This window comes from Nicotiana tabacum, chromosome 18 (assembly GCF_000715075.1).
Source record: "Nicotiana tabacum cultivar K326 chromosome 18, ASM71507v2, whole genome shotgun sequence".
In the NCBI taxonomy this organism is placed as follows: domain Eukaryota; kingdom Viridiplantae; phylum Streptophyta; class Magnoliopsida; order Solanales; family Solanaceae; genus Nicotiana; species Nicotiana tabacum.
The window spans coordinates 157106703-157118840 of NC_134097.1; the positions used below are offsets into that span (position 1 = coordinate 157106703).

Sequence of the window (12138 nt, forward strand, 5' to 3'; positions counted from 1 at the left end):
GTAACTATTTTTAGTAACAAGACTGTTAATATGAGATAGAGGGAGTAATTAATTATCTATTATCTAAGTATTAACTCATATAGCCGCCCACCCAACTACTTAAACTAAACATAGTCGGTTCAGGAATAAAATATGCATAATTTATATATTTATGTGTATAATTATATATAATTAATGTATAATTTATGTATATAATTAGAAAAAGCAAACAATGAATATCACCGGCTATTTGTATAAAGATCCCTTTATTCACATTTACATAAATATTGTAAATATTTTCTTACTATTTAACAAAAAAAAGAGAACAGACACCTAACATGAGAAGTTTTAGGATCACTATCCATATAACAAATGAAAATGTCAAAATTAGACCCCACAATAATATAGTACTCAAATTGCATCTAAATCTAGATATAAAAGATCTTCTCTTCCACCAAATCTTTACTGTACAACCTTCAAAATCCCATCTTTGGAAAGAAAAAAAGGCAAAAATTCTCTCTTCCATTGCAACAACTCAGAATGACTGCTCCTCAAATCTCTTCTTCACCTCAACCCCTTCTTGAAGATGAAGAACAACCCAACACCCCCCAAAACCCCACCCCCACAAAAAAATCCAAGAAATTAGCTTTAATCCCACTTATTTTCATAATCTTTTTTGAGGTTTCTGGTGGTCCTTATGGTGCAGAAGCAGCAATTGGTGCAGCTGGTCCTTTACTAGCAATTCTTGGATTTTTAATCTTCCCATTTATTTGGAGTGTACCTGAAGCTCTTGTTACAGCTGAACTTGCCACTACTTTTCCAGGTAATGGTGGATTTGTTATTTGGGCTGATAAAGCTTTTGGCCCATTTTGGGGTTCTTTAATGGGCTCTTGGAAATTACTTAGTGCTGTTTGTAACTTAGCTTCTTATCCTGTTCTTTGCTTAGATTATATTAAGTTGGTTTTTCCTATTCTTTCTTCTGGTTTTCCTAGGTATATTGCTATTTTCTTGATTACTATGTTCTTGTCATTCTTGAATTATTTAGGTTTGTCTATAGTTGGTTACACTGCTGTTGTATTAGGTGTACTTTCCCTTTGTCCATTTTGGTTAATTACCTTATTTTCAATTCCCAAGATTGATCCTAGTAGATGGTTAAGTTTAGGTCAAGAGGGTGTTAAAAAAGATTGGAACTTGTTCTTTAATACCCTTTTTTGGAACTTGAATTTTTGGGATAATGCTAGTACTTTAGCTGGTGAAGTTGAACAACCTCAAAAAACATTTCCTAAGGCACTTTTTTCAGCTGGAATTGTTACATGTTTTAGTTATGTGTTACCCCTTTTGGGCACTACTGGTGCTGTCCCATTGGAACAAGGTAAATGGACTGATGGCTATTTTGCTGATTTGGCTGCTATGATTGCTGGAAATTGGTTGAAATATTGGATGGAACTTGGAATTGTGTTGTCAGTGATTGGTTTATATGAGGCTCAATTGAGTAGTTGTGCTTACCAAATTCTTGGAATGGCTGAAATGGGGTTGTTGCCTCGAGTTTTCGGTGTAAGATCAGAATGGTTCAACACACCTTGGATTGGAATTTGTGTACCAACATTAGTAGCATTGGTTGTGTCATACTTGACATTTGCAGACATTATATCATCTGTGAATTTCTTGTATAGTCTTGGGATGTTGCTTGAATTCGCGTCGTTTTTGTGGTTGAGAAGGAAAATGCCTAATGCTAAGAGACCATATCAAGTGCCACTGTCAATGCGAGGACTATTGGTTATGTGTTTTGTTCCTTCTTGTTTTCTGGTTTATGTTATGGTTGTTGCTCATAGGACTGTGTATATAGTCAGTGCATTGCTCACTGTTTTTGCCATTGGTTGGTACTTTTTCATGGAGTTTTGTAAAACCAAGATGTGGTTTTGTTTTCAAAGTGCTGAAGACAAGGTTGATGATGAGGATTTGTAATTTAAATTGGAAATAATTGTTGGTGCGAATTTGTTTATTTTTTATGACCAAAATAATTATTAAAAGTCCTTAAAAATGAAGTTTGGACCGCTCTAATTGTCATTTCGACACGAGAAGTATTAGATGCATTTGAAATAGTAGTTCTAAAACCTAATTGCTTAAAGAGGAAAAATTTCTACAACTTAATCAAACCTAAATTTTAAAGAGTTAAAATTTCTATAACGGATAAAGTGCCATTTTTCTATATCGGAAGGTGTGAAAATGTTACTCTCCAAATCAAGGCCTTGATTGACATCAGGTGCGAAAATAGCACGGGCTAGCCAGTTTTCGGACTGCTAATCGAAAAATAGTCAATGTTTTTAAAGTCATTAAAAGCACCCGGTCACTAAACTTGACCGAGCAAATCATCTGCGCTTATCAAATTTATTATAACTACAAACTTTATATGCAACAAGGCAATGCTTTAACCAAATACTTTTAATTAATTTAAATATCTAAAATAAACCAACTCCAAAACTTTATTCGTAGTAACCACTGAAATACTGCTAAGTTATTATAAAAAACATCTGAATTTTAACCCAACGACTGTGTCTATAAAGCCTCTACTGATAAACTGACGCACTGCTCAGGACATGAGATTTTCTGGCTAGTTCTCCAAGTAAACAAAGAAATAACTAAATAAAGATGACTCAACGGAATACTCCACGAACAAAAGCGGAGCTCACCAATAGTAGTGCAAGACGGGGAAATCCTAACCTGTAGCTTGCTAGCCTGCAAAATCGGTTCCTACGTTGTACCGCAGACCAACGTAGGTTCCCAAAAGAGAACGTCACTATCATCCATCGTACTCAGTGAGTCTCCACGACAGGGGACGAAACTTTAATAAAATATACATTATGAGCAAAGATTCTAAATGCATGGAAAATATAAAGCTTCTAATAACAATTCTAAAATAATTGCATAATAGCAGTTTATGAATATTCTAAAAGAAATTCTTTTCTTTTTCTTTCTTATAAAAAAATACTTCGCTTTATACTTCGGGAGTCCCAACTATCCTGACTTATTTCTGTCTTAGTCACCGTGTGATCGGCACAGGTTCGATCCCCACCTGATCGAATAGGCCCAATTCACGAGGTGCCACTCGCTTCATGGTTCTCAACGCTCATGTATCATACCTTAGCCTGACTAAGTAAATTCTCAGCAACAAGACCCTCGATTCGTGTGCTCCTTACTTTAGCACAAGTAGTTTCAGGAAGTCAACGCCTTGGTCAGGACTAGGAGTGGCAAGCGGGCGGGTCGGGTCGGATGTGGTTCGGGTCGAAAACGGGTAATGAAAAAGCGACTAAATTATCTGACCCAACCCATATTTAATACGGATAAAAAACGGGTTAACCGGCAGATAATATGGGTAACCATATTACTTATCCATGAATTCTTGCATATGATCACTTTTGGGAGAATTCTTAGTCTCCCTAACTTGAGGAACCCCAATTTGAGGCTTTATAAATGTAAAAGTTAGACTCATTGGTAATTCATTGGTTACTCATTGGTTATCCATTTTCTAAATGGATAATATGGTTGTTATCCATATTTGATCCATTTTTAAAAAGTTCATTATCTAACCCATTTTTTAGTGGATAATATGGGTGGTTAACTGTATTTTGCCACCCCTAGTCAGGACCCTCGGGCTGGACGATGACCCCTTTTCAAGTCTAAATCTTTTCTGGAACATCCTATACATACTCATACTGGTATCCTTAAATGTAAAGCATGGTATAAGAATAAAATAAACATTCAAAAGTATTTCTAAAGATTCTTGCTTCTTCATGAATTTTCAACATGAAAATGGCATATAAGGATAACACAAAAATTTGAAAATCTATGCACCTATATCATAATAAATCATCTAAACTTTAGCCAGAACAATTCTAAGTTAATAGGTACTCACTTGCTCCAATTAAGTATATATTAACTCTTTTAAGCAATTTATAAATACCTTGTATGTGTGCTTTTGTGAGTTAAACCACTTTAGTAAAGGGTTATATCTACTCACCTCAAAACTCCTCAAGCCAATACATAGGCTCTGGTCCAATTTATACCCATCAAACAATCGATTCTATAACAACCAATGTATTTTAATTAACTTAAACGTTTCACACCCAAACATTTAACTTACTGTTGATACAGAAGAAGAAGGGAATTAACTATTCAATTCTTACCTACTACTACCGTAGGAAAATTGATAATATGGAATTTTATATACCTGGGTTCAATAACTAGTGATTTGTAAAGAACCGTAAAATTTTTGTTGCCTACGTGAGTAAGCCGCCCCTGTTTCGTGGTTCTCTGTTTGTGAGAATGAATAGAATGCTTTTCTGTTTTCATTATAAGGATTTTAATTTTTTTTTTTTTGCGTTTCAACAGCCCTTTACGGGCTTTTAGGCTTGTCACACCCCCCCTCCCAATTTTTTGTTTTATTGCCTTTTTTTCATTTAACTAATAATTAATGATACTCACTTTTAATAATTAATAATATTAAAATTATTAATATTCTCTAATTGTATATCCAATTATTTAAGTATACTTTTATAGATTTGGGGAGTGTTACAAAAATAATCAGCATTTGCAAGGTCATTGAAAAATAGTCACTATTTTGCTGCATCACGGAAAGTTCCAGCATAATATATTGGAGATTAGTGCACCTGTGTATGAACTTCCAGCATATTATGTTGGAACTCCAGCACACGGAAAGTTCTAGCATTATATACTGGAGATTGGAGCATCTGTGTATGAACGTCCAACATATTATGATGGACCAATATATTATGCTGGAACTCCAGTATATCATGCTGAAATATTTTTCGAATTTTGAATAATGTTTTCGTTCATATATATCTTTACATGAAAAATTGTTAAATTTCGATTACTTTTGAAATTATGGCTTTTTTCAATTACCACTTATAAATTTGACTTTTTTTGAATTTCACGGGAGAAATTCAAAAATAGCCAGATTTACAATTGGTCGTTAAAAAATAGCTCAGTTTCAAAAGTAATCGAAATTTAGCCACTTTTCATGTAAAGATAAATCTGAGCGAAAACGCTGTTCAAAACCCGAAAAATACGCCAGTATATTATACTGGAGTTCCAGCATAAGTATGCTTGAACTCATCATATTATACTGGAGTTCCAACATAAGTATGCTTGAACTCCAGCATATTATACTGGAGTTCCAGGATAAGTATGCTGGAACTCCAGCATAATATGATGGAGTTCCAGCATAAGTACACTAGAACTCCAGCATAATATACTGGAGTTCCAGCAAGTATAATTGTCCAGTATAATATACTGGAGTTTGGAGCACCGGTGCTCCAGTCTCCAGTATATTATACTGGAGTCAGCAAAGTATACCGGTCCAGCATAATATGCTGGAGTTCATACACAGGTGCACCGAACTCCAGTATATTATGCTGGACCGGTCTCTGTTGCAGCAAAATAGTGGCTATTTTTCATTGACTTCGTAAACGCTGGCTATTTTTGAATAACCGGTCCGAAAACTGACTATACCCTGCTATTTTTACGAATTTCACCCCTCTCGGAATGTGCCATTTTTAGCCCATCTTGATATATTTAATACAGTATGTAATACATACTATTAAATATGTTGAATGATTCCAATAAATATTAAATAATGGCACAAGTGGAGAACATGAGTAACCAGTTTTGATACTGCTTGAAACGTGAATCGCACCATTGTTCTGCTTGCAGACAAGAAATGCGCAGAATACAGGCAAATGACGTGTTGTAGGGCATTTTGACAATAAAAAAAAATGTATTCAAAATGGAAAACATTAATTGAAGTACTTGGAGGATATTTAGGAACTAATTCATGATTCACGTTCACTTATATATCTTTGGTTCTATCTCTTAATTCTTTGTTGGGTGTGGCGGGGGAGTAATTCCGCCTGTCTGAGTTTGTAATATTATCGGTCTCAAGCCCGGACAAAAGCCCGGAAGGAGGATTGTAATTAGTGTAAAAGTTGTCAATTCAAGATGAATCCTTCTGCGTAAAAAATGTACTCCCTCCGTTTCAATTTAGATGAGGTAGTTTGACTCGACACGAAGTTTAAAAAAAGAAAAGAAGACTTTTGAAACTTGTGATCTTAAAAGCTTTAGGGGTAAAAGCTTTGTGGGGCTATAACATTTGTGTGTTATAAAAGTTTCTCATTAAGGATAAAATGGGTAAAATAAAGAGTTTAAAGTTGAATTATTTCCAATTGTAGAAATGTGTCATTCTTTTTGGAACGGACTAATAAGAAAAGTATGTCATCTAAATTGAAACAGATACTTGGAATCCTAGCACGGGTGGTAAAACCCTCATCATAGTACTTGAAACCACAACATAGGTACTCGAAACCTCAATACGGGTTCTTGGCAGAGGCGGATCCACGATTTAATATGGGTTCCTGCAACGATCTCGAGTAAATTTTAAATAGTAACTGGGTTCACATATAAACATTTATAGATATTTAATAAATTTTTCGAACACATTCACACTGTTTAGACAAAATTTACTGGGTTCACGTGAACCCGCAAGTGGGTAGGTGGATCCGACCCTGGTTCTTGGAACCACAGTACGGTTTCTCGAAACCTCTGCACGGTTACTCGGTACATATCTGTGCTCAACAGGAGTACTTAGAAACTCAGCACGGATTCTTGGAACCTCAGTACGAGTTCTTGTAACCTCAACACAGATACTGGGACGTCAGTACTTAGAAACTCAACACGAGTTCTTGGAACCTCAATACTAATACCTGGAACGTCAGGATGCGTATCTGGTACCTACCTGTGCTAGTACTTGGAACCTTATCTTCTAAAATTGTGTCTCTTTGTATCTATAAAGTTCATGGGCTCTTCACACTTTGGGCCAGGCCATGGTATATTTGTGGGAAAACGTAAAAATTGCATGGGGCGCTCTATTTGGTCGCCCCCATTTAATTTATACCCGTATTTTTAAAATTATTTAATCTATACCCTAATTTTGACAACTTCAGACTCCTCCTCTTCTTCCTCCTGACATATGCGCTCCTTTCTTCCTCCTCTTCTTTTCTGATGAGGCTAAGAGCAATTCAGTTTAGGATCTAATCAAACCCATTATCCCCCCCTCAAAGTGTCTGTGCTTTTGAGATAAATAGTGTAAAAGGATGTTGAGCTTACCGTTTTCTCTTGACTAACCAAAAGTAAAGATCGCAATTGTGCAGTTTCATCACTGAAATTGTGCACAAATTTGTTCTTCAACTGCTGCAAAAATCTCAAAACATCACTGATGTGGAAATTTGCACTACAAATTGTCTGAAGTTTGCACTATTTGAAGTTCAAATATAACAAGCTAATTTTGTCCTGAAGTTTGCACTATAAATTGAAGAATTTCAGACTAATTTGTCTGAAGTTTGCACTATGAAGTAAAGTTTTCCCGATTACCTGTGCAAGTTAGCCCAAACTTCAGGTGAAAATATTTTGAAGTTTTGCTTTAATAAGGTCACACTGCAGGCAAAAAAATTCTCTAAGTTCAAACTTCAAACATACACAATTGAATTGAAGTTTGCCTGATTGCTTTTGTAAGTCAGGCCAAATTTCAGGCAAAAATATCTGAAGTTTTGCTTTGATAAGGCTACACTTCAGGCAAAAAATTCTGAAGTTCAAACTTCAGACATACACAACTGAACTGAAGTTTACCCTTGTACTATGAACTAAAGTGTGCGTGATTGCCTTTGCGAGTCAAGCCAAACTTTACGAAAAAATATCTGAAGTTTTGCTTTGATAAGGCTACACTAGGCAAAAAATTCTAAAGTTCAAACTTCAGACATAAATTTTTGCTACTTTAGGCCCGTATGTCTGAAGTTACCCGAAAAATGGGTGCACTTGCAATTTTATTGCAAAAAAGGGTATAAGTTAAATGGTGACCCAAAAACTGGGTATAAATGCAAGTGCCCTGCTGCTAAAACCCAATGGCTTTTTTACTTTTAGCCTACGTCAGAAACTATTTACATTCGATAGCCAAAAAATATAGAATTTATATATATATCTTGCTGATCCTGAGTATTTAATTTATAATTAGTTAAATTGTGGTCATCTTAGTCCATATTTGTTTATTCACCGTATTAGTGTACCTGTCTTTGCAACCTATCTTCTTCTAGTTTGGTTTGTTGCCTTGAGTTTGTTAGTGATTCCCCTTAGTCTGTTGTAAGTATAGTGGATGTGGTCTGGGATGGTCGAGTGAGGTCATGTCCTTGGATGAGAGGGGGAGGTAGGGCAGGGGTCAGGGGTGGGTCGGGAGGCAAGGGAGGTAAAGGGAACAAGGGTGTCCATTGGTTGAGAATTGTGTCATGAAATGTAGGTACATTGACGGGTAAGTCTATAAAGTTGGCGAAGATCCTTCAGAATAAGAGGGTCAACATAGTATGTGTCCAAGAGATAAAGTAGGTAGGGTCAAGGGCGAGGGACATGATCGAGAAGGGTAAGAATGGGTGGGTATCTTGGTGGATAGGGAACTTAGAGAGTCTGTGGTTGAGGTTAGACGAGTGAATGATAAATTGATGATTATTAAGTTAGTAGTTGGAGAGTGCAATCTAAAGTCGTTAGCGCCTATGCGTCGCATGCAGGCCTAGATGAGGAGGTTAAACGGTGTTTCTGGGAGGGGTTAGATGAGATTGTGCGTCAGGTTCAGCCTGCTGATAAGCTATTCATAAGAGGGGATTTCAATGGTCATATTGGGTCGACCGCAGGCGATTATATCGAGGTGCATGGAGGCTTCGGTTTTGGGGAAAGGAACGGAGGAGGTACCTCGTTGTTGTACTTCGCTAAGGCTTTTGAGTTGGTGATTACGAACTCTACCTTTCCAAAGAGGGAGGAGCATTTGGTTACTTTTCAAAATGCGGTAACGAAGACTCCAATTGACTATCTCTTCCTTAGGAGGTGTGACATATGGTTGTGCAAATATTACAAGGTGATTCCAGGTGAGATACTCGCGACACAGCATAGACGCTTGGTGATGGACGTTGGTATTATGTTAAAGAAGAGGAAAAAGTCTGCTCGAGGAAGACCGAGAATCAGGTGGAGAGTACTTAACTAAGGATAAAGCCCAAGAATTTGAGGAGAGGCTATCGGCTATGGGAGCTTGGAGGAGCAGTGGTGACGCGAGCACTATGTGGTCAACAACAGAAGACTGTATAAGGAAGGCTGCGAGAGAGGTGTTAGGGGTCTCGACGGGCGTCTCTACGGGCACAAATAAGACTGGTGGTGGAATGAAGTGGTCCAAGGTAAAGTGGAAACGAAGAAGGAGGCGTACCTGAAGTTAGTGGAGAGCATAGGTGAGGAGAAGAGGCGAGCGTGCATGGAGAGGTATAAGGTAGTTAGGAAGGAAGCTAAGCTGGCGGTCATGGAGGCAAAGACTGCGGCTTATAGTCATATGTACGAGGAACTGGGGGAAAAGGGTGGGGAGAAAAAGTTATTCTGGCTGGCCAAGTTGAGAGAGAGGAAGGCTCAGGATTTGGATCGAGTGAGATGCATCAAGGACAACGATGGTAGAGTATTGATGGAAGATTCCCAGATTAAGAAGAGATGACAGACTTATTTTTATAAACTTTTGAATGAAGAAGGGGATTGTGATATCGTACTAGGTGAATTGGAGCATTCCGAGAGTCACTGTGACTTTGGGTACTGCAGGCGCATCAAGGTTGAGGAGGCTGTGAGAGCTATGAGTAAGATGAGTAGGGGCAGAGCGATCGTGCCTGACAAGATTCCAGCGGAATTTTGGAAGTGTGTTTGGAGAGCAGGCTTGGAGTGGTTAACTGGGTTGTTCAATATTATTTTTAAAGCGAAGAGGATGCCGGATGAGTGGAGGTGGAGTACGGTGGTTCCATTGTATAAGAACAAATATGATATCTAAAGTTGTAACAATTATAAGGGTATCAAATTACTGAGTCATACCATGAAAGTGTAGGAGAAGGTGGTTGAAGCGAGGGTGAGGATGTCCCTGTCTGTATCTGACAACTAGTTTGGATTCATGTCAGGTCGTTCTACTACGGAAGCTATACACCTTGTTAGGCGGTTGGTAGAACAGTACAGAGATAGGAAGAAGGACCTGCACATGGTATTTATTGACCTAGAGAAACCATATGACGAAGGTTCTTAGAGAAGTTCTCTAAAGATGCTTGGAGGCAAAAGGTGTGTCGGTTCCCTACATTATGGCGATTAAGGATATTTATGATGGGGCTAAGACTCGGGTAAGGATAGTAGGAGGCGACTCTGAGCATTTTTCGATTGTTATGGGGTTACACCAAGGCTCTGTGCTTAGTTCATTCTTATTCTCCCTAGTGATGGACGCGTTAACACACCATATTCAAGGAGAGGTGCCATGGTGCATGCTATTCGCCGATGACATTGTTCTGATTGATGAGTCGCGAGTGTGTTAACGAGAGGCTTGAGGTTTGGAGACAGACTCTTGAGTCTAAAGTTTTCAAGCTGAGCAGGACGAAGATGGAATACCTGGAGTATAAGTTCAGCACTGAGCGGGGGGAAGTGGGCGTGGATGTGAGGCTTGACTCACAGGTCATCCCAAGTAGAGGCAACTTCAAGTACCTTGGGTCAGTTATCCAATAGGGAAGGGAGATCGACGAGGATGTCACATACCGTATTGAGGTAGGATAGATGAAGTGCGGGTTAGCATTTGGAGTCCTGTGTGACAAGAGAGTGCCACCGATACTCAAAGGTAAATTTTATAAAGTGTACAATTATAATTTGATGTCTTACACTATTTCATCAGTTTATATTAGAGAATTTAAAAGAATGCCAGGCTGGCTGCCCAACTATCTTGGACTTTGTTTTTTTTTTCCTTTCAATTTTTTCCTATTTCCAATCTATAAATTTTTCTTAAGTTCTTATTAATTAGAATGCGAAATTGATTCCCCGCGAGTCCAAGAGTCTAGAGTCTTGATTTTATTAGAGTCGTAGTTCTCGTAATTTTATTCACTACATTTGTTAGGTTCTTGGTAATAGAGTGTTTGATTTTTAACAGAATTCTACCACTTCTCCCTCAAGTTCAGTCAATTTATGACCATTCCATTCAATGTACTAGACCCATAAAATTTATGTGAAAATCCACTGCTGTCTGCTTCTTTTTTTTTCTTTCCCATAAACTACGGCATATAAAAATAAAAAAGAGGTTTGAAAAAATGATAGAGATTGCTCTAGTAAAAAAGTGATTACAGAGCTCTAGAAGGTCTCATTCTTTTCACCAAATATAAGAAATTATAGAAATATATTATTGGAGAGTGATTAATATATACGGTCAAACTTCTCAATAAGCGTCCGTCTGTTCCGATATTTTTTTGTCGCTGTAGTGAAATGTTGTTATAGAAAACAAATAGTACTATAACATAACATAATAAATTGGTTCCAATAATAACTTGACCGTTATAATAAAGTGTTGTTATTAATGATGACTCTTATAGAAAGGTCTAACTGTATTTTAATACTTGTGATCATAACCAAGACTCTACTAGTGTTTTGTTTACTAAGACGCCATGAAAGAACCTAAGTATCAGATCTAATATCTAAACAATCCTAAAATTTAAGACAATTGGCAGTTTTAATTCGAATCTACCATCTTTATAAACCGCTTTAAAAACTTTAATCAACGATACTTTATTTCTACCAAAAATATATATATCAAAAGCGACGAATCCATCAATTCTTATGGCATTAGAGGACGTTAGCATAACAACTACTCCATCTGTTTTCCGGTTGTTATGGGGTTACACCAAGGCTCTGCGCTCAATCCATTTTTATTCTCCATAGTGATGGACGCGTTAACATACCATATTCAAGGGGAGGTGCCATGGTGCATGTTATTCACCGATGACATAGTTCTGATTGATGAGTTGCGAGTCGGTGTTAACGAGAGGCTAGAGGTTTGGAGACAAGCTCTTGAGTCTAAGGTTTTCAAGCTGAGCAGGACGAAGATGGAATACCTGGAGTGTAAGTTCAGCACTGAACCGAGGGAAGTGGGCGTGGATGTGAGGCTTGACTCACAGGTCATCCCAACTAGAGACAACTTCAAGTACCTTGGGTCGGTTATCCAATAGGGAGGGGAGATCGACGAGGATATCGCATACCGTATTGGGGTAGGATAGATGA

The 12138-nt window shown here is 37.6% G+C and overlaps 1 protein-coding gene across 1 annotated transcript; it reads left to right on the plus strand.

Moving 5' to 3' along the window:
• Positions 1 to 386: 386 nt before the first annotated feature.
• LOC107785652 (putative polyamine transporter At3g13620) lies at positions 387 to 1967 on the plus strand. Its single transcript, XM_016606998.2, has one exon. It carries the CDS (start codon positions 520 to 522, stop codon positions 1942 to 1944), a length of 1425 nt encoding a protein of 474 aa, XP_016462484.2. The 5' UTR covers positions 387 to 519; the 3' UTR covers positions 1945 to 1967.
• Positions 1968 to 12138: the final 10171 nt, after the last annotated feature.

Coding starts and splice junctions, on each gene's coding strand:
- LOC107785652 (XM_016606998.2), top strand. CDS start 520: ATGACTGCTCCTCAAATCTCTTCTTCACCTCAACCCCTTCTTGAAGAT.